This window comes from Seriola dumerili, unplaced genomic scaffold (assembly GCF_002260705.1).
Source record: "Seriola dumerili isolate Sdu_G_001 unplaced genomic scaffold, Sdu_1.0 BDQW01000811.1, whole genome shotgun sequence".
NCBI classification, from domain to species: domain Eukaryota; kingdom Metazoa; phylum Chordata; class Actinopteri; order Carangiformes; family Carangidae; genus Seriola; species Seriola dumerili.
This window is the reverse complement of record NW_019175066.1, coordinates 240,999-263,509: the sequence shown is the minus strand read 5'-3', so window position 1 is coordinate 263,509 and position 22,511 is coordinate 240,999. Positions and strand designations below refer to the sequence as shown.

At 44.3% G+C, this 22,511-nt stretch overlaps 1 protein-coding gene across 1 annotated transcript; it reads left to right on the top strand.

Moving 5' to 3' along the window:
- The first annotated feature begins 3,546 nt into the window (after nucleotides 1–3,546).
- Nucleotides 3,547–22,315, top strand: trip11 (thyroid hormone receptor interactor 11). The gene is made up of 21 exons (XM_022766134.1): nucleotides 3,547–3,685; nucleotides 6,562–6,638; nucleotides 7,772–7,882; nucleotides 7,966–8,268; nucleotides 8,755–8,823; nucleotides 8,927–9,092; nucleotides 9,219–9,542; nucleotides 9,761–9,801; nucleotides 9,903–10,001; nucleotides 10,376–10,558; nucleotides 10,725–13,763; nucleotides 13,874–14,014; nucleotides 14,605–14,798; nucleotides 14,995–15,158; nucleotides 15,329–15,432; nucleotides 15,554–15,653; nucleotides 16,926–17,007; nucleotides 17,344–17,458; nucleotides 19,430–19,552; nucleotides 20,460–20,604; nucleotides 20,755–22,315. The coding sequence occupies exons 1-21, from the start codon at nucleotides 3,547–3,549 to the stop codon at nucleotides 20,967–20,969; spliced, it is 5,934 nt and encodes a 1,977-aa protein (XP_022621855.1). The 3' UTR covers nucleotides 20,970–22,315.
- The last annotated feature ends 196 nt before the right edge of the window (nucleotides 22,316–22,511 follow it).

The following is a 22,511-nucleotide window of genomic DNA, read 5'->3' as shown; positions in this document are numbered from 1 at the left end:
TGATTTGTTGCATTTGGAGTGGTGTTTGTGTCACCTGATGTCTCATGATGATGTCAGTCCAGTGTTCCCTCTCTTTTAGCTCTGTATTTGGTCTCCACCAGCTCCTGAGGGAAATCTGTCTCTTTAGCTTCTTATTGCTCCATATGTTCAGCAGCTGCTCTCGGACCGTGTCTGTCTGCTGTTTGCTGCTGAGGAGGTCGTGGACAGTGCATCATGTGCTATGGTGCAGTGAATGGATGGGCATCGGTTGAGAAAACTAAGGTCATCACATGACTCACTATCACAGGGTGAGGAGCCCTGGAGAGAGATCATCAGTTTCACCTGTACCTCAAGTTCTATTAGTTAGTTTATGATAAGTTTATTGCTCTACAGTGACAGTGGTATTACAAGATGAGACGGACAGTTCAGGACATCTAGCACCAGTTACACAGTGAACCTTTCTAAGACAGTCTGCAGTTACTTACCTCTGCCCCATTAACCCCATTACTGTTCTGTTCAAAGAAATGCATTTTATTAAGTGTTGCTGTATATTGGGTAAACTTGAAATAAAGGGCTGATTTGTTTTAGCACTTGTGTCCTTGAGTTCTATTTTTAATTCATATATATGTATTAGGTGAACCTGGATGAAACTAATACAGTATAATGGAACAGGCCTGCAGTAAATCCTCCTTCATGAGGATTATAATGTTCAGTATTTACTGAATCTGTTTGTGAAGTGTTGTTTTATTTTAATGGTCATTGTGGAGGCTGTGATTGTTGTTGTGGTAATGTTTAAGTTGCAGATCAACTTCTGTAAGTGCATGTACGAGTGTGTATACATGTCTTGCTGTGGTTGGGACAAATCTGGGTTTGAAACCATCTATGTGAGGTTATTGTGGCCAGTCGTGACAGCTTCAAAAGGCTTTTTGAGGGACAGCTGCAGTGACTGAGGTCAGAGTCAGGATGAGTCTCTACGACATGAATGAAGCTGAAAGTAACGTCCTTTATACAGATTGAAACGTGAGGAGTGAAATACAAGAACCAAGCAGCAGGAACATTCAAAATTTCTGCAGGAATTTTCTTGTACTTTTAATGTCATCCTCTACCGGCGCAATCTTCCTTGATTGTGCTCGCTACTCGCTACATATTTTTATTGATCCGTTAATGCACGCTTTGTTTGTTTTGGTTTGTCAGAGACCTCCAAAGTAGGATCCATCGCATGACTGCGTTTCAATGCAGTCACTGGTGACGTTTGACTCCGTTTCACCAATCAAACAGAGCCAGGCGCTCACATGACTAACTGCACACGAACTTTCAGCGGCAGCAAAGAAGCAGAACACAATGGCAACAACGAGCGCTTCGCGACAATTTTAATGTATTATTATTTAATTTATTATTGTTTTAGTTGCTTAAGAGATATTCTTGGCTCTGACTTTTGCCAGGGTGATCCAGAGGATGAAACATGAAACGTGAAAACGGTGTTCAGAAGGAAACAGATGGTTTTATAGTTTTATTCATAACTTCATTGTTGTCATTGAAAAGGAGTTTGATAAATAAACCTTCTGTGATTAAATTGTACTGAGTGTGTTTTTTTCATATTTACCATCTGCCTCATGATGAATCTAACAGGTCGCTTTGGTGAATTAGTTTTCATTTTTATTAAAATTGGTAAGTTCATAAGACAAATTAGAAAAGCACAAACTCTAGTACCTGTCTCTAGATCCTGTATTGACACTGTTGAAGGACGGACAAATTTAAACATTTCTATCATTATTGTTGAATAAAGCAACACAGAAAGTCTTTAATTACAAATTCAGGAAAAACTTCAATGTGTTGTGATTTCTATACTGTGCTGCTGCTACTGTAAAAATTCATACTAGACACACTCAATAAAAACCATCAACAAAGCAAAGCTTCATAAAAAACTTTATTTCACATTAAAACTGTATAAATTTCAACAATTTACAATCAACTGGTGACGTGAACAAAATGTAATTAATGGATGAATTAAATAATCAACTGTAACAATGTAAAAATACGTATATAAAATACACTTGTGAATAAAGGTACAGGTGAACTTCACTGTCACAAGACAAGTAATAATAATAAAGATAGGTGGATAAATCTTGTTTTATAAGAAGTATAAATTATAGTAAATTGCTATTGTAGATGCTATTGTCTTTGATGCCATTCCATCAGGTGTTATGATGCTCTATAAGAGTTGTTCTTTTCCACCTTCTGATGTGACACCTTCACTTGATCCAGTTGACACACCTATTGGAAAACTGTGTTTTATGCCTGCTTCCTGTAAAAGAAAAAACAATAGGAACATCCACAGCTTGTTCCAGGCTAGTTGTATCTCTGTTCCTTATGTGATCGCGATCTGGAATGGTCTTGTCTCTTCCTAACAGATTTCTACTAATTAACAAAGTTAAAGAGATTTCTTTTAAGATCATCCATCGTTGCTATCCTGTCAAATCATTTTTTAGTAAGATTCAAGAAAGACATTGACGTAAACTGCAGTTTTTGTGACATGTACCCAGAGACTGTCTTTCATCTGTTTTGGACTTGTGAACATACTCTGTGGCAAGGCATCAATCTTCATTTTAGACTTTACCTATGATGCCTTTTTACTTTTTTTTTTTAAAGGATGTATTGTTTGGGTTCACAAATTATACAAGAGATCTAGAAAACGATTTTTTTTCTATACAATCTCATCATATAACATATTTATATCCATAAATGTAAGGTGTAAACATTAACATTATCTACCTCATGTAATAGTAAAGCTGTGAAAACTTTCAATCTGTGCTCCAAATTTTAAATATTAGTATAATTTTTAGTATACTTTTAAAATATATATCTTACTTACTATACCACTTTTCAGTTTGTATTTGATTGTGTCGAACTCTGTTTATAACCCCTGTAATATAATTAATAATAAAAATAAATAAATAGAAAGTAAATAGAATTGTGACAGAGAGTGCTCCTCACTCGCAGTTGAGGGTCTTGAACGCACCTTGCTCTTGTTGGTCCTCCAGTATCCCACAATGCACCGCTGCCCAGCTCGGTGTCCACGTCAAACCTGACAGCCAACGCCATAGCCGAGCTGATAATGGCTGCAGTTGAGGTGGCACTTTCTGGGCGCCGTGTTGTTTGGACTCGCTTCAAACTGCCGTGAACACCCCTCGCGTCCGCGGCGGAGGAGACGGGCTTCAACTGAAAGGCCGTCGCCTGAGGTTTCAGCCGTTTGGCGGGGATATAATGTCGCTTCAGCCGCTTGTCTTTACAAATTCCTCCAGGCAAACCGTCAGCTGTTATTAGCCGGGTCCGTGCTAAATGAGCGTCTCTCCGCCCGGATACACACTTTGTCGCTGAAGATTAAAAGTGGATTTTGAAGTTAACAGCGATTTCACAGCTGAACTGGATGACCAAGCTAACCTTAGCACTGTTCGACTCAAAGCTAGGCTAAGCTAACTCCGCCTCGTCCTCCTCGGCCCTGCTTTGCTTTGTTTTTGTTTGTTGTTGTTTTTTTTGTTTTTTTTTTTTACCCCCCCCACCTGAAAGATGTCATCGTGGCTGGGTGGACTGGGCTCCGGCCTGGGTCAGTCTCTGGGCCAGGTCGGCGGGAGCCTGTCGTCTTTCACCGGACAGATATCAAACTTCACCAAAGACATGTTACTGGAAGGGGTGGAAGAAGTCGGAGGTGAGTTTGTGTTCATGTTTCAGCTAGCATCAGTTAGCACACCAAACTCCGTTTTCTTTCAACTACACACCTGTATTGTATTGTGTAAACATATGCATCAGCTGGTTGATAGTTCCAGTGTTTCTGCTTTCAGTAAAACACTCTTTTAATGTTCCCTCTCCCATCGAACGAGCCTTAAGAAGGCAAAGACACAGCTGTCATCACGAGAAGCAAATGTCAGCAGAAAAACTGGGAACTTACAAAAAACAGAAACGATGTTATGAACAGATAAGAGACAGTCTCAGAAACCTAAGATATAATGTATGTACAAATCAGCTGATTTGGTGTTTTCAGTGACCCTGCCTAAGATTTAGCCAATCAGTGGATCCTAAAGTACAAAGATTTTGTTTTTTAAGGACACAGTTTGATATTCAGCTGTGAACAAACCAGCCGCTGCACTTCTCACTCAAAGACTGTCTTGTAGAGAAACAGGTATTTAGTCAAATATCAGAGCACGGCTGCTTTCCTGAACAGGTAAATAGTGCAAGAAACAATCCTCACACACACACACACACACACACACACACACACACACACACACACACACACACACATACACACTCAGCTGTCAATCCATGCAGTCTGTTACAACAGTCCTGCAATAAATCCTATCTTCCAGTGCTGAGATTCCTTTAAAATAGCTTTAAAGAGGGGCCAATTTAACTTTATGGTTTGGCTAACAATTATTTTCCTTATTGATTATTTTGATGAGAAATCCCTTAATTATTTTCTCAATAAAATGTCAGAAAATAGGGAAAAATAACCAATGCAATGTCCCCAAGCCTAAGCTTAACATATTCAAAAGTGGCAAAAATGGAACTAATAGATGTTTGCAACATTTATTTAAAGAAATACATTAAACAATTTAATCTTTTGTCAAAAAAATACCAGCTAATTGTTAGTATTACAGCTAAGTGTTAGAAACACAGCTCAGTGTAGCACTATACATTTCAGCAGCACCACAAACTACAGCCTCTAAATTCCACATAAAGCTGAATCAACACTTCTCTGCTTTTCCATCCAGCACCATATTTCAGTATCAGCCTTTTATTACCAGTGTTGATGTGTAAATAGGAAAACCACGCATTCACAGTTAGTTGTGCTCTTGTGCTTCAAGCTAACTGAACAGACATGATTATGAATAATGTCTTAATTATAAGGTAAACTACCACTAAAACCCTCGGTATCCTTCTTCCGCTGAGTCTGTTCCACCACGTAGCAGCGCTCCACCATGTTTTCCAGTGAAGATCACTTCACTGTTCAGTGCCAGAGAATGAATCTGGAACAACAGGCCAAAGACACTGGGTCAGCAGAGTTAAGATGCACAGAAACACTCACCGCTTTTGTTTTTAGTGATATGATTGTTTGCGCTTCTGTCAATGTGTTTCTGTTTTGCTGTCATCCTCATGCATATGCAGCTTCTTATAGCGCCGCTTCAACTGTGCAAGTACAAGTGTACAGTTGTTAACACTGATTCCAACAATCTGTCCGTTTGGTCCAAATACTCTGGTGTGAAAATTTTAAATGTGCACTTTATATTTCCACATTTCACAGTCTGTAGGTTTCAACATTTCCATCTATGGCAACATTTGAATTAAAAGTTGAAAATAAAAGTTGAATTTGGTTGTTAAATCTCAAGAAAACAACATCAGTATTTGAAGTCACTTTTTCATTCACCGTCAGCAGAGCAGAGACGTTATAACAGCCTGACGGTGACACAGATTACAGAGATGAGCTGATTCCAGTTTTGAGACAGAGAGTTGCTCATGATCAGATAGGACTACATTCTTAAATATAAATATATATGTACTCTCTTTAGATGCTGTTAAATGATGGAAATGCATACGTTCAGTGCTGCAGTATGTGATATGATTTGTGTCACTAGTCTTTTGGTTAACCACCTGGTTTTGATTCTAGTGTTTTTATGAAATCACGATGCCACGGTTACAGAACATATATTAAAAGCTCTCCGTCATATTTGTCCAATTAAACCCAAAAGCACCATCGCTCTAAAGCAAACAGACGATGAGCGATAAAGCATTGACGCAGAGAGAACTTTGGCCACAGATCTCCAGCTCACAGCTCCAGTCAAAAAACACAAGTATGAATTGTTATCAGTGTGCGGGGCTGGACTGGACCAGCTGTTCAGCATTAGACAAACCAGGCGTCACACCTGTCCTGCAAGTAAAGCTTTAAAAAAAAAAAGAAAAGAGAGAGAGAGAGAGAGAGAGGTCATTAACTGGTGCTGGATGTGTTTGTGTTTTTCCTTTTTTAGTTTGTGTAGTAATGAGTGTTGGTGTTGGCTGAGCATCGTCCAGTTGTTAAAGATTAAATAGCTCAAAGACAAGATCTCCAGAAATGTTTGGCCTGCTCAGCTGTGCATCTTTGTTTGTCATGTGAGAAGAGCTAAATAGATCTGTGTGTGTGTGTGTGTGTGTGTGTGTGTGTGTGTGAGAGTGTGTGTGTGTGTGTGTGTGTGTGTGTGTGTGTGTGTGTGAGAGAGTGTGTGTGTGTGTGTGTGTGAGAGTGTGAGAGTGAGAGAGAGAGACAGAGTGACTAAGATAGAGATGGACCAGTTATTATCTTTTGAATGTGCTCTGAGCCTTGGCAGATAAACCTAAAGAACATTCCTCATTTTAAAGTTCACGTTATCAGAAATCTGAATAATAATAATGATAAAGTCTTTATGGTTCTTTATCTGTGTTTATTGGGGGAAATCAGTCATGCGTTTAGATTTTTCTTTCATAGAACTCCTGCTGCAGAATATTACTCAGGTGCATATTAAGCTCTCACTGTTAGTGATGTTTTTTAATGCTGTTTTCTCCACGTCACTACAGACGCTGCCACAGAACTGCAGGTGTCCAATTCCAAGTTGGCTGAAGTCGAGGCCTCGTTTGCAACGCAGAAATCTGAGGTTAGACTCTCTGTTCACTGTGTAACTACAGGCCTTTCTCACCGTGGAACCTGTTCACCTGTCAGAACAGGAACGTGTAGGTGTAACTAATAACATTAACACAGGCTTTGTTCCAGAAACACCTGCGACAGTGAGCCAGTAATGTAACAACACCAGGGCCCTGAAACAATGAAGCTTTTATTTACACCATTGTTTGAGGAGTGAAACGTTTCCTGTCCATAAACGCCAACCTCTTGATGGTATGGTCCAGATCTATACCAGCTCCTGTGTAAGCGGATGTTTGTAGTAATGCCAGGGTTGAGAAGTGTACTGTAAAAACGCTCGCACTTAAAGTAATGTTAGGGGGTGTGAAAGTTCGTTTCTACCACACAGTGCATGTTATAGAACCACAGCTAGAAATAATCCCCAGCAAATACACCGTTTAGTCCTGTCTGAGTAACTTATGCTAAAAAGTCTGGGAAATTACTGAGCTATTTTAAAGATGAAACTATATGTTATAACCCCTTTTTAAAGATGTGACACTTTAGGTGTGTTTTGGTCTGAACCAGCCTCAGACACAGAAATGGTTCAGACGTGTGACTTTGGCTCCAAAGGTTTATATTCACTTTTTATGCCCCTTAAAAAAAGTAGGAGAGTAAAAAAGTGTTTCTTCTAATCATCCTGACTCTTTGTTTGTAAAGAGTTTCCTCTCGAGGGCGACCGGGGTTGTGACTTACGGCTTGGGCACAAAAACAGGAGGATTCTGTTAAAAGATTATCAAAAATGGAACAGTGTTAATTTTAAAATGTGTAATTCACTTCTGGTTTTCAACAGAATGATCTATGAAGCTTTTTTTGAAAGGAACAAATGTGAATGATTTCCTTTTCTTAAACGATGGAATAATACTAATATAAAAAAATAAAAAAAGGCAGGTGTATATAAGCGTTTTGCTTCGGCCTGAGCCTCTTCAGTCACTGCTCCATACACAGACTGTTGACTTGGTTTTTTCTGTCTGTATTATTTATATTTACGTCTTGTGTCTGATGACTGAATAAAAAAACCTACTAAAAACTAACAAGGTTAAGTTTTCAACAATGTTGGTTTCTTCATGTTTCGGTGTGACTTACTTCCTGGTTTGTCCCTCTTCGCTGCAGTACGACAGATTAAGAAAGCTCCACGCAGAGCTGGAGGAGAAGCTGGAGGCTTCGGAGATCCAGATTAAACGACAGTCTGCAGAGTACAGATCTCTTCTGCAACAGAAAGATGTGCGTACATTTGTCTTTATAATTAAAGCTTTTAGATGTACACATTTCAGATCCAGATTCATTCCTTCCTTCGTGTCTTCCAGGTGGAGATCAGTCACCTGAAAGCTCGGCAGAGTGGACTCCAGGAAGAAGTCCACAAGCTGCAGCACTCGGCCCAGTCTGCCTCCATCGGCGCCGCGGTGCTGCCCGTCACCACTACTTCCTCCACCACTACCTCCTCTTCTGCTTCGTCTTACCTGTCGCGGCCCTCGGGGGCCAATCAGGGCTTCCACAGCGACGAGATGGACCTCAGCGACGTCATCTGGTCGCAGCAGGAGATCAACCGGCTGTCGACGGAGGTCATGCGTCTGGAGGCGGAGGTGGCGCACTGGAGGAGAATGTCTCAGGTCAGAATGAGCAGAATCTCAATAGAGTTTCTGATACAGAGCGCAGCACATGAAGACATTATTACTCATCACAGACAACCTCATGTTTGGCTTCTCACATGTGCAAATCTTAATTTCAGTGTTCTGTTTTTTGCAAGAAGTAATAATCCAAAGTTTTAGGAGACAGATCTAACGCTGAGATTTCTGACGCCACCTCTGAACAACGGGCTGAATTAAATTTAGTTTGTGAAAATGAAACATTTGAAATATTCAACAGCAACCCGGCTTTCCAGAAACAGCCCCGCAGATCTCACTGTGAGCAGTTTCCGATGAATGAAATTATCCCCATGAAAAATAATCTCACCTTCAGTAACAGACATTGTTTCTGGAAAGAGATCTTTGTGCCACGCCAAGCGACACGTGCCGAGTCCGACCTGCAAACTCTTCATATCAGCAAATTCATTCAGTTCATGTCACTGCGGTCACATACCTATGTTTTTGCTCCAGGCATCAACGGCGGCAGGAGCTGGTAACGGCGACCAGGGTGAGATTCTCAAACTTCAAAGGACTATTAAGGTAAATATTAAAGCTTCTTATCGCTGTCATTATAAATCATTTTGTAAAGTAGGATGTAAATCTGACGGACAGTAATGACACTGAGACTGCTGCTGTGGAACAGGAGCTGCGAGAGGAGATGAGTCGTGAGGTGGACGAACACCAGCACGAGCTGACGGCTCTGCAGGACGCCCAGCGGCAGAAGATGGCCGACGTCACCCGGCGACACAGGGAGGAGCTGGCAGAGTACGAGGAGAGGATAGAGGAGCTGGAGGAGCAGATTCACAGCGGTTAGTGACTTTAGAAATGAAAACTTGTGGCAGAGCAGCAGATGAGCTTGTATATGGGAGGTTATTGTGTTTCTTCTCAGGTAACACTCACTAAACGAACTCCCTTCTCCACGTCCTTCTCTCCAGGTGGTCAAAGCAGTTCCTCATCAGACGCCTCCAAGCTGCCTGAACTCCAGAGAAGCGTACGGTCCCTGCAGGAGGCAGCGGAGCAGCGGGAGAAGCAGCTGGCCGAGCTGTCCGCCGGCCTGGAGGAGGCGCAGAGGAAGCAGGCCGAGCTGCAGGCGGAGAAGGATGAAGCTCAGGAGGAAAACGCCGGGCTGCTGCAGAACTACATGCGGCTGCAGGCGTCTGTCGCCGAGCTGCAGACGCGAGTACAAGAGCAGGAGGGGAAGGCCGTGCAGAAAGCCCAGCTAGACCACGAGATCCAAGTGCTGAGACAAAACCTCACAGGTACACTCTCATTATTTAGATTCATGTTGAATACAGCTGCTGAAGACGGCTGTTTTTAACCCCCTCTTAATTAAAGCTCCTCAGCGCTGACAGAAAGTCACTTGTGATTAACTGAGTGTTGCACAGACACAGAACGTTGTCGTTGACTCCTAACTATAAAGCATAAAGTGTTTCCTTCATAATTAACCTTCATTTTAACGAGAACTTCTTCTCTCCAGCTGCAGAGAAAGAAATAGAGAGACTGAAAAACCTGGCTGAAGTAAGTGTGAATATGAATCATTAACTAAACGTCTTAAATATTTATATGTAGTGGTAGGTTTTTGTGTTTTGGTTTTAATCATTATTTAACTTTTACCTCAGGCAGAACCAAAGGAAGAAGTGGAGCATGCAGACATCTTAGAACTGAACACCATTATTGGAGCATTGAGACAAGAAAAGGAGCTCCTAGAACAAGACAAGGTTTGTTGATCTGATGCAGTTTTCACTCCCGTCTGCATAAAAGATCTGTAATGGCTTTATAATGTAATCACTGTATTTTTTTAAGTAAATGTGTCACCTGTAACATGCGCAGCAGCAATATGGAACGTGCCGTTACTTTTTCTTTTTTTTTTTTTAAACTTCAACGATGAAATGATCCTCAGAGAATCAGATGTTTGAGTTTGATCAGCGAGCGTCCGCTGAAGAGAAATATTGGTTTTACTTCAAGGTCGCACAGACACACAGGCGCTTTTTAATTTCATCGATAAGTTTAGTTACACTTCCTGGCTCCTGATCGAATACAGTTATACCAGATCCTGAAGTGCAACCCTTTATTTATTTTTATTTTTTTACAGTTGAATCTGCAAGAAAGACTTAAAGTGGCCGAGGAACAAACAGTGGATTCTGGAGAGTCGGAGGAGGATCTGAGGGTGGAGCTGGAGAGGAGAGAAAAGGCCCTGAGAGCCACTGTGGAGGAACGAGACACTCTGATGTCTGAGCTGGAAGAACTGGACCGGCAGAACCAGGAAGCAACACAGGTCTGAGCCGTCACACAGTTTTCATGTTATCTCTCCACAAATGTGACAGAAAACTCTTTTCCCTCGTACATATGGCCATATTCTTTATGGTTCTATCTCTCAGGTTGTGCTGATATTTAACAGTTTGTTGACTTTGGGTTTTGTTTCTGCCGTCTCTTTGTCTCAGCACATGATCTCGGTGAAGGAGCAGCTCTCTGGACAGCTGAGGGAAGCGGAGGCAGAGCTGACGAGACTGACTGCAGAGCTCAACACAACCAACGACCAGAAAAGGAACCTGGAGCGAGAGGTGGAAACCCAAAAGGAGAAAGCGAGCCAGAGCGCGTTCACCCTTAACGACCTTCACATGGGCAAACAGCAGTTGGAACGCACGGCGAAGGAGCTGAAAGACAAACTGGGACATGCACAGGAGCAGAGCAGGGAGGCGCGTCGAGAGATCACAGAGCTGAAGAGGAGTTTGCAGGAGAAGGAGGAGCTGTTATCTGCTGCTGCAACAGAGCTGGATCAGGCTGGGGACAGAGGAACTGAAGCGCAGGGAAGGAAAGAGGAGCTAGCAAGGAAGGAGAGGGAGTTGTCAGACCTCAGGAGAGATCTGGATGAGATGAGGAGCTCTCAGGAGCAGGTGATGTCCGCGGACTACGAGATGAAGATGGAGAACAGGAGGTTGAAGGCGGAGAGCGAGGAGGCTCTGGGTAAAGTCGAGGAAGTGACCAAGCAGATGAGGGACAGCCAGGCGGCTCTGAACAGGACGGTGAGGGAGAAGGAGACTCGCATCGAAGCTCTGAAGCTGGAGAAGAACCAGCTGGACGGCGAACTGAGGCAGAGCGAGCGGACGCTGGCCGAACAGGCGAAACAGTTCCAGCAGACCATCGACGAGCTGACTCGAGCTCGCTCCATGGACGCCTCCGCTTTACAGACGGAGCACGAACGCACCATCAAGCTCAACCAGGAGAAAGACATGGAGATCGCTCAGCTGAAGAGAGACATGGAGCAGTTGGCGTCCGATCACAGAGACACCAACGAGATGCTCTCAATCACAGTCGCAGGACAGAAGCAGCTGACGGATCTGCTGCAGGAGAAGGACGTCTTCATGGACACTTTAAAACAAAATGCTGCCGATCTACAGACGGAGATGGAGAACAGCATCTCAGTCGTGACCAAAGACGCAGAAGCTCTCAGGCAGGCACTAGAGGAGAAGGACAAGCAGCTGGGGGGCATGAAGGAGGAGAACAGCCATTTGAAAGAGGAGATTGATCGACTCAGAGATCAGCAGAGCAGACCTCAACCTCTGGCTGAGCCCAGGACCCTGGACATTATCACGGAGCTGGAGACAGAGATCACCCAGCTCAAGTCCTCCAGGAATGGTCTGGAAGAAGAGGTCCAGACTCTGAGGAGAACCGTGGAGGAGCAGCAGGCCTCTCTCCTCCGGTCGCATGAGTCCCTCCAGGCTCAACAGAGCGAGCTCGAACAGGCTCACGCTCGCCATCAGCAGACCACTCTGAACTACGACACGCTCATCCATGCCAGAGATGAGGAGATAGCTCGCCTCCAGCAGACGATGGATCGGCTCAGTGTGAGTCAGGGCCGCGCTGACTCTCCGCAGGGCGAGGTCATCCTGCAGGAGGACAAGACCCAGACCCTCAACCAGGAGAACGGCAACGAGAAACACGACCTGTCCAAGGTAGAGATAGAAAAACTGGTGAGAGGCATCAAGGAGAAAGAGACTGAGATCAGCCAGCTGAACGAGAAGAACCTGTCGTTGACCAAACAGCTGGATCAGCTGGTGGTGTCCCGCGATGAAGTGGGTAAACTGTCCCAGGTGATCCTGCAGAAGGATCTGGAGATCCAGGCGCTTCACGCCAGAGTTTCCATGGGAGGAGCGGGCGGACACAGCCAGGACGTCCTGTTCCTGCAGCAGCAGATGCAGGCGTACGCCGTGGAGAGAGAGCAAGTGCTAGCCGTGCTCAACGAGAAGACCAGAGAGAACAGCCAGCTTCGCTCCGACTACCACCGCCTCATGGACATCATGGCGGGGAAGGAAGCGGCTCTGTTGAAGCTTCAGCAGGAGAATCAGCGCCTCTCCAACATGAGCGACCCCTCAGGAAGCCACGAGATGTTCAAGGAGACCATCCAGAACCTGTCACGCATCATCAGGGAGAAGGACATCGAGATCGACGCGTTGACTCAGAAGTGCCAAACCCTGGTGACCGTCCTGCAGTCGTCGGGAGGAGAGCCCGGTTCTGGCTCCGGAGGCGTCAGCAGCAACCAGTTTGAGGAGCTGCTGCAGGAGAGGGACACGCTGAAGCAGCAGGTGAAGAAGATGGAGGAGTGGAAGCAGCAGGTGATCACAACAGTGAAGAACATGCAGCACGAGTCGGCGCAGCTGCAGGAGGAGCTGATCAAGCTGCAGGGTCAGGTCTCTGCCGATAGCGACTGTAGCTCCAAGCTGTCGGTGGACTACACTCGACTGATCCAGAGCTACGAGCAGAAGGAGAGGAGGCTGGGAAGTCTGAGTCAGGAACTGGCACATGTCCAGCAGACCATCACCCAGCTCAGCTCCACCAAGGACGTCCTGCTGGGCAAACTGGACAGCGTGGCACAGACGCCGGATGTTGTAGTTGCTCAGTCTGGGGAACCTCCTCTCGCAGCCGACGCTCCCGGCCGCCAGTCGGCTTCACCCGTAAACAACGACAAGCTGCAGGAAGAAGTCGTACGACTGCGAGGACAGCTGGCAGAGAAGGAAAACACGATCAGGACCCTGCAGGAGAACAACCACCGGCTCTCCAACTCGGCGTCCGCCTCAGAGAACGAGCAGAGGAGTCAGGCCGAGGAGGTCCGGCAGATCAGAGAGAGGCTTGACGCCCAGCAGAGGTCGGTGAGGGAGAAAGACCTGCTCATCAAAACCAAAGGAGACCAGCTCATCCAGGTCAGCGAGGCGCTACGCAACCGCGAGAATGACAACGAGGTGCTGAAGCAGGCCGTCACCAACCTGAAGGAGCGCGCTCTCATCCTGGAGATGGACGTGAAGAAGCTGAAGGAGGAGAACGAGCTCGTCGCCGCACGCTCCCGAGAAAAAGAGTCCGAGTTCAGAGCGCTGCAGGAAACCAACATGCAGGTTTCCCTCCTCCTCAGGGAGAAGGAGTTCGAGCTGAGTGCAATGAGTGAGAAGTCTGCGACTGTGGAGAGGATGCTCAAGGACAAAGAGCAGGTCGGTCTTCACCAACACTTCAAAGTTGCTTCAATAATCATGTCGCTTTAAACTGAAACTGCTTCAAATAGTTTCATATATTTCTGTTTTCTTCTGATGCTGTGACACAGGGGAAGTCCGGTGAGCTGAATCAGCTCCTGAACGAACTGAAGTCCATGCAGGAGAAAGCTGTGGCGTTCCAGCAGGAGAGGGATCAGGTGATGATGGCGCTCAAGCAGAAACAAATGGAGACCAGCGCGGTGCAGACTGAGGTAGGACGACACGTAGAGTTCAGCCGTCGTTTTAAACGTGTAGGTGTTGCATCTGTGTTTGCTCACTGAAAACCTTTCAGTGTATAGACAGAAAATGGCGTGTATGAAGCACATTGGCGTTACTGTTTCCTTTTTTTCATTCCTCCACGCCGGCGACGGTCAGAGCGGGAGACGTGTTGTTTTTGGGTTGTCTGTCGGTCTGTCCCCGTCTCCTGGACCCAATATCTCAGTAACACATCGACAGAACTGCTTCAGATTTGGCACAAATGTCCTCATGGACTCAAGGATGAACTGATTAGATTTTGGTGGCCAAAGGTCAAAGGTCAAGGTGACCTCAGAAAACTCTTTTCACACAGTAATTATGACAAATTTTCTTAGAATTGGTTGATATTTTCTATGACTCTGGATGAACAGGGATGTCTAGTTTGCGTTTGTCTTTACATGTTAAAGTTGATGAAAACACACATTACTCTATATTCTGATATGCATTTGATTTTCAGCTGTTGGAAGTCTGGAGTTACTGTCCAGGAGTCAAAACTTCTTTCCCTCGGACCTCCACATGTAACGGCGTTTGCTTGTTTTCTTCGCAGCTTCAGCACACGAGGGACAAAGAACAACGTCTCAACTTGGAGCTGGAGCGGTTGCGCAATCACCTCCTGGAGATCGAGGACTCGTACACGAGAGAAGCTCTGGCCGCTGAAGACAGGGAGACCGAGCTACGAAGGAGGGTGGCGATGCTGGACGAGAAACTGGCGACCTCCTCGAGCGCGGTGGAGAAATCCAGGTTAGCAAAAAAAAAAAACTGAAACTGGAATTCAGTTTCACATTAAATGGGACACTGAGGATTAAGACAAGGTTTGCTGTTCACATTTGGTTGGGAATGATAATTAAACAGTCACAGAGGAAACAGAAATAAGCAGAAATACATAGAATTGTTCTTCAATCCACCGTTTGATGAGTTTCTCCTCGTCCGCCTGCAGCCAACAGGCGACCATGCAGGTGGAGTCTCTGCAGGAGCAGCTGAGCGGAGCGGTGAAGCAGCGGGACGACGCGCTCGCACAACTCCGAACGTCCCAGGAGCAGGTCAGCCAGTACGCAGTGTCGCTCTCCAACCTGCAGATGGTGCTAGAGCAGTTTCAACAAGGCAAGTGGCAGGTTCCAACTTTATCTGTCTTTGCATGTTCAGTGCACACTTTACAGATTCCTGCAGTCTAATAGAATCAGGTTTGTTGCAGCATTTCTTTTGTATTATTAAAATGATATTATTATAGTATTAATTGTAATAAGAGGTTTGTTCTGTCTTCCCTCTGTCAGAGGAGAAAGCCATGTACTCAGCTGAGCTCGAGAAGCACAAGAGAGAGAAGGAGGAGTGGAGGAGAAAGGCTGTGAAGCTGGAGGACCAGGCGTCTGCCCTGCAGGTAAACCGCTGATCAATAACTGTGTTCCTACATGTTTCACGGATCACAGGTTATATTGCAGATGAATGAATGAATGAGTGAATGCTGAATGTTGTTTAATGGTTCTGCGACTCTGTGACAGATGAACCTCGACGAGGCCAACGCCGCTCTGGATTCAGCGTCTCGCCTCACCGACCAGCTGGATCTGAAGGAGGAGCAGATTGAGGAGCTGAAAACACAAGGTGAGCCGACTTCCACACACCTGCACAGAGTTTGTTTTAAAAGGCTGTAATAAAATCAATTCTGCTTCTCTACACCGTTTATTCCTGACGCGGAGGAAGGAATCCGCCGCTCTCTGTTGCTTTCTCTGGCTCCGCAGCTGTAGAACCGTCTATCCTCTTTCTCCCAGGCTCATATTTCTGTTTCAGCGTTTCTTATCACAGGCCGAATAGCAGACAAAAAAAATAAGTGAAACTTTAAGCTGCTTCGAGTCTCCTGTATTATGTTTAGTGTCACACTCAGCAGATTTCACTCTTATCACTCTCAGATATGAACATTACATCACAGCACATTCTCAGACTGATTCTTTTTCGCCTCTCTCTCTCTCTCTGGCTGATTTTCAGACATTTGTTTAAACCTGATATGAGGCCACATATTTTCTTTACCACTCAGCCACTTATGGAACATTTACATTGGGTCTATTAATAGCTGATTAGCTGTTAGAATGTGCTGAACCACGGTCTTAGCATCGAGAGGCTAACACCGTGTTAGCATTACATTCAAGCCACAGAGCGAAGACCTCACCATCTTTGTAAATCCAGGTCTTTTTTAAAACACTTACTGCTGTTCTCAAAGTATTTCCAGAATCCTCAAAGACTCTTCTAAACATCTGGATGGAAAAGTTTCAATCCGCTTCTTAAAACTTCTGTCGTATTTCCCACCACAAGTACCTGGAAATGATATGTCCTTGGTCTTATTGTAACACCCAAGCAAAAATTTTACACACATTATTTAGAATGAAAGATTAACATCAACCGCCTGGATGAAAAAAACTTTCCTTCTCTCGCTTATTAAAAAAGATCTTTAATCCATTTCTCATGTTGTGGCTCTTTTTCTTTGTCGGAGAAATTGCGTATCCTCTTTATTAATTTGTCCGTGATCCAAAATTAAGAATTTATTATTTATTTATTTATTTATATTTTCTTACAAAGTTTAGTGTATTTTATATTTTGCTTGTTTTGGACATTTGTGACCAGGAGGCCGGGAGATGTAGTCGCAGCTTGTAATGGGTTAAAGATCTTTACTGCGCCGCAGACAGAATCTTTCCTCATCCAAATAATTGGACGAGTCTTTGAGGATTTTGGAATAAGATGAGTGTTGTTATTCAAAGATCTTATCGTCTGTGAGATCAGATGCTTCTTTGCTCCTTTCACCTGAATGTAATGTTAATATCGTCATCGTGTGTGTGTGTGTGTGTGTGTGTGTGTGTGTGTGTGTGTGTGTGTGTGTGGCAGTGGATGTGAGGCAGGAGATGTTGGAGGAGGCGCAGAGGAAGCTGATGAACCTTCTGAACAGCACAGAGGGGAAAATAGACAAGTAAGTAAAATCATTCACTCATCATAAATTAAAGCTCACGTGGTTTTTCACGAATCTGAAAACAGGTCTGTGTCTCTTGGCTCATGAAAAGTCGTCCTGGAGATACATGGTTTTCACAGTGCAGAGACAAGACGGAGATCCACCCTCCATCCTTCAGTAACTGCTCTTCAAGTCTTGGGAATTGCTAGAAATAAATCTTTGAATAAATCTGTTTCCCAGGAGAAACAAAGATAAAAACACATTCAGACTCCAACGTTTTCAGTTTATTTATAATTCACGCGGCTCGTATTAAAAACTGGAATCGAATCCTCGTTACTGATGTTGTTCTGTTTCCAGAGTCCTGATGCGTAACCTGTTCTTGGGATACTTCCACACGCCTAAAACCAAGCGCGCCGACGTGCTGAGGCTCATGGGAAGTGTCCTGGGCCTGAGCCGAGAAGACGTCGATAAGGTGAGAGACGTCTCGACTCGTACTGAAAGAATGCGCTCGAGCAAACTGATGATTATGTGTTCAGGCAGCAGTTGGTGTAAATAATACAGTTTCTGATTGCAGTCAGTGATCTGTGTCCGTGGGAATTAAAGCTCGACACAAGATCAGACGAATAAATACAGAATAACGTCAGTGTTGCAACATTCAAAAACTCTTCGTTTGTTCATGGGAAGAAAAATGTTTGTCATTTTTAACCTGTTTTATCTTTTTGTTTCTTTTCTTAATCACTAATTTATTGATAAACATGTTTACATATTTACCAAAGTGTGATATGAGGCAACTAAGTGCCTGAACTGCAGGAACATCGGCTGAAATGTGAAACGGTTCGATGTTGCAGGAGTTTTGAGGCCGAACCAGTTTCCCGTCTGACGGCCTGTTTGGGGCTCTGTGGTCGTAGGCGACAGAGGCGTGTGACAGAATGAAAATGTTGAGAGCGTCATGTATTAACATCTGTTTAAAAGTAAAAAGTTTAATAACAGAAAAAGAGATGAAGAATCTGAAGTGTCTCCTCTCACATCAACTCTTCAGTGAGTCAAGTGTCAAGCAAGTTTGCTGAGAAGATCGATGCCACTCTCGTGTTTGTCCGGTACATATGAAGCTTGCGTCCGTTAGCTTAGCTTAGCATAGCTTAGCATGAAGGCTGTCTAAAGTTAAAAATCCCAGCACGTCTGCAGCTCGCTATTTCTCACATTATATCCCTGTGAAAACATGACAAGTCGTGGTTTTTACAGGCGACTGAGTCCTGGACTGTTCGTAAGACCAAATCAAGTTCTCATGGAAAATACTGTCAGATTTGTTACTAACAGTAAGTCTGACTTGAGTCCAAGTCTCAGGTTTACGGCTCTCTTGCTAAAATATAAAAGTAAGGTTCCAGAAATATGTCAGAGTTAAATCAACACTGCTGCGGCACAGTCTGAACGAGAAGCGTAACCTGCACCAGCAGCTTCGTTTCTGACACGGTGACCGTTAAAATACTTGTTGTACAGAGGAATTCCAACACCCACCAATACGGCAAGTACAGCTTTCTGATTGTATGATTCCAACAGTCACTTTCAACTCCAGCAGCCCCTGAAGAATCAGTCCTGCCTGCCCTGAAAAAGAAAGCATTTCCTTCAGCAGATCTTCTGGCAGGAGCCCTGTGGGACTCCATCCAGCGATTGCAAAGTAAATTACCCAACACTCTTAAAGGAAAACAGATACAGGGTGAGGGGGCAAATGCGATTACAGCTCATCATGAGACCCATTTTTATTGTGTTGGAGGTCGTTCCACTTTTTCTTTCTTTTCTTTTCTTTTTTTCTTCTTTTTTTTTCATCTTGCCCTCATCTCCTGTTAATGCTATTTAAATTTTCCACTCAACTCGTGTTCACAGCAGCCAAGTGTCCTACAAAAGCAGCCCGTCTCCTCAGAATCGGCCTCCGTGCAGCAGCTCGTATCCTCCCTCCAGAGCCTGTTTCAGCCCAAAGCTGCGATCCATACTCTGTGTATACGGGGTCCGTCTGGCTGAGTGCTGCCAAGCGAATGACGCTGGTGATTAGGGAGTATGAATGGCAGTGAATGATAAAGCCACAAGTTTCTTCTCGGAGTGTGTGCCGTCAGCAGTGAATCGCAGCGCCTGTACATGAGTTTAACTAGTGAGTGGGTCCACAAAATCATTTTCCAGAAAGCGGTGGCAAGCAGAGAGGAAACCCAGAGCAATTAAAACTGAAACAATCCGACCATTATTTTGAAAACAGAAGAAAATCTACTTTTCAACAAGAGTCTGAATGAACAGCAGGAGACAGAAGCATCTAGTTTTTGGGGGTTTTTTTTGGTCAGATGAGGACAGATGACTTCTGGAGACTTTAATCCCTCTGAGAATTCAATAACCTTCCTCATCTGTGTGTGTGTGCGTGTGTGTGTGTGTGTGTCTGTGCCTGTGTGTGTGTATATAGATGTTGGAGGACGACGGGCGGCACGGTGTTACCGGGTGGATGTCGACCTGGCTGGGAGGCCGAGGAGCGCAAAGTGTCCCAAACACTCCGCAGAGGCCGACCAGCGGCCAAGGGCTCAACTCGGTAACGATGATCTGCCACATGAAGTTCTGGCACCGCAAACACACACAGTTTATAATCCGAGCTGCAGAACACGCAGCGGGTCGAACTCTGCAGAGGAACTCAGTATTAACAGGGTCTCTGTGCTTCACACACAATAATCTGCGCGCTAACAGCTGCATGTTACATGAGAGCACTTGTTTATAGAGCAGGTGAAGCCAGTGGGAACAGTGTGAAAATAAAACAAGCGCTTCACACAACATTTCATTTTACAGGAAGCACCTATGAATTGTTCAGTGCGACGTATTAATGTCTATAAAAATACATTAACTACACTTTAGGTAATGTAAGAAATACGGTAGTGTTTATGTGTTAATGTGTATCCTTCAAAATAAAAGTCTCCTCCTCATCCCAGTACGATCTTACAGAAAGTTACACATTTATTTTCAAATATATTTTATTGAGCCAAAGAAAATCACACAGTGGATTGTTGCTTTTTCATAATGGGAAAAGGATTATTAAATTATATCAATATACATTCACATTTATAAAAACATATGATATGATGCGATAAGGATTGTCTTTGGGATTTGAACATTATCCAAGTCAAATAAAAGTAAAATAAAGAAATAAAAAACATAAATTTGCACATAAATGATTAAATATTTACATTAAGTGAAAATTGTGTATGTGTGAAATAATAAATAGGAATTTACACATTTCAAAGGACAACAACATAAACACTACTTGGCACGCAGAGAATTTGAATCCATCCAACCTCTGTGTTTGCCAGTGTGGATCCAGATGTGCAGGGATACACGTTTATGGTCTCAAGTATCTGGTTAGACTCCGATTACTCACCAGGATGTTACTGTGAGGTTTAAGGCAGGAAGGATCTCAACACACTGTTCTTCCTCTGTTGTTGTTGCAGTCCTTCTCAGAGATGTTTGTGAAGTTCCTGGAGATGGAGTCGACCCCCTCCCTTCCCGCACCGAGGCTTCCAGTCCACGACATTAAGCCTCTGAGCGCCCCGCCTCCGAGAAGAACCAGCAGCGCCGCTTCCAGCACCACCGCAGGTAAACGATCCCTTTGGGAAAAACCGCCGCCAGGATGTTTCTCTCTCTCTCTCTCTCACGCTTAACGGGTCGTGTCAGACGGGAGCTGTTGTTCTCCTCCATCCTCAAACACATCAAACCGTATTTAAATCTCAGCCTCTCTCCTCTCAGGAGCCGCAGCAGCCAGCAAGAGAGCCGGCGAGTCCAATCCTTTCCTGGCCCCTCGCTCGGCGGCGGTGCCTCTGCTCGCCGGTTCCAGCTCCGGCGGCTCGGGAGGTCACCTGCTGATGAAGCCCATCTCTGACGCCCTGCCCTCCTTCACACCTGTGCCAGTCTCAGCCGAGGCCAGCGCTGGAGCCGTGCTCAAAGACTTGTTAAAGCAGTGAGCGGCGGCGTGCCAGTTAGACGTCTTAATTCATCCAACATGAGTTTTACACTACACAGACTGAGATATTTGAGCAGGTCTGAGACTTAATTGCTGCTCTTTTTTAATTTCCTGCCAAAATAAATGGTCAGATAAATTATAGAGGCTTAATATTCCCTCTTTTGGGATTGAAACTTTAGGTTTTTTTTTTTAAGATTCAGCCGTACTTGCAATTACTGTTCTATGCAACAGAGTCTCCCTTTACGCATCAGTAGAAGTGTTTCATATTCAGCATTACTGTTAGGTGTTAAACCGCCAGTTGGAAATGATCAATGAAATGATTCCAGGTGCAAAAAGGAGACGGACTGAGAACGTTTTCAAGATGTGGCTCGGTCAGAGCGAGTAGAGAAGTAGATCGTCATAGAAACTGTCTTTCACATTGTGAGCGACTTCTCCTCTTTATTCATCGCACCAGGTTCTGAACACAAGTGACCTTGTAAAACTCGCTGTGTGCAGTTCAGTACGTGTGAGTGAAGTCTGATCGCCGCCTCTGTTTGCGAGAGGAAACACCTCGTGTCCTTCACTTTTCATCCTTTCTTTTTATTTTCTTGTCTTATGAGTTTGTTTTTTTTTTTTTAAATTCTTTTCAACAATGCAGTGAACTGTTTCTGATCCAGGACTTTCCTAAAAAACAACCTCTCTGGCAGCAGCTGTGTGGAGATTTATGTGGTTCAGTACATCTGTTCAAACCATAAGGACATTTTTTTGCTAAATCTTGTCTTCTCCAGACAGACAGACTGTGATATGCAACAAGCGTTGTAATTATGGCTGTAACTGCTGACTGTGGTTGATCAGAGGCTGGACTGCTCCTGTGTTTAAGTACAGTACTATTATATAGATATATATATAAATATATATATGTAAATGGGTGGCGTTTTTTTTTTTTCCTATTTATAGGCACTGAGGAAGTTCTGGAAGTAAAGTGCCTGCATTTTTTTGCTAATTAGATGATTGTATAATCAGGATTGTAAATGGTTAATATAAATATATATATTTACAAAATGTAAAAACTGCACATTTAAAACGTTTTACCTGAGCAGAGCTGGCGCAGCGGAGGTGGAGCCGCTCTGCATTTTTGTATAGACATCAATCAGCCGCCGCAGAAGGAATGTTACAGGGTTTCTCCAGGTGTACTGACAACATGTATAGACTGTAAATCCTCACTGTAAAAGAAGAGTTTTTTTTGTAGATGTCACATCTGGAGGCGGAGGTGTCGAACAGGAGTTGGATTACCTTGAACTTGGATGATCTTTGGCCGCGGTTAGTCCCCGTGACTTAATTGGAATTTCAAATCAAATAAAGGTACTGCTGACCCCCCCGCTGCTCTTCATTTTGTCATTTCTTTCTCCAAAGCGCATTCATGCAAACCAGATGTGGCTACTACTGCGTGGATAGCCTGCGTTGGCCGCGCCAGATGTTCAGAGTTATTCAGCTGTATGGGAAGGAGTTGTGTGTGTGTGTGTGTGTGGGGGGGGGGGTTGTTTATATCTTTGGAAAACAGACA

Bases quoted from the DNA above. Each gene is read 5' to 3' on its own strand.
- trip11 (XM_022766134.1), top strand. From the start codon at position 3,547: ATGTCATCGTGGCTGGGTGGACTGGGCTCCGGCCTGGGTCAGTCTCTG. The intron at 8,269-8,754 runs GTCAGAATGAGC...TTTTTGCTCCAG, and splicing joins ACTGGAGGAGAATGTCTCAG to GCATCAACGGCGGCAGGAGC. The intron at 10,559-10,724 runs GTCTGAGCCGTC...TCTTTGTCTCAG, and splicing joins AGAACCAGGAAGCAACACAG to CACATGATCTCGGTGAAGGA.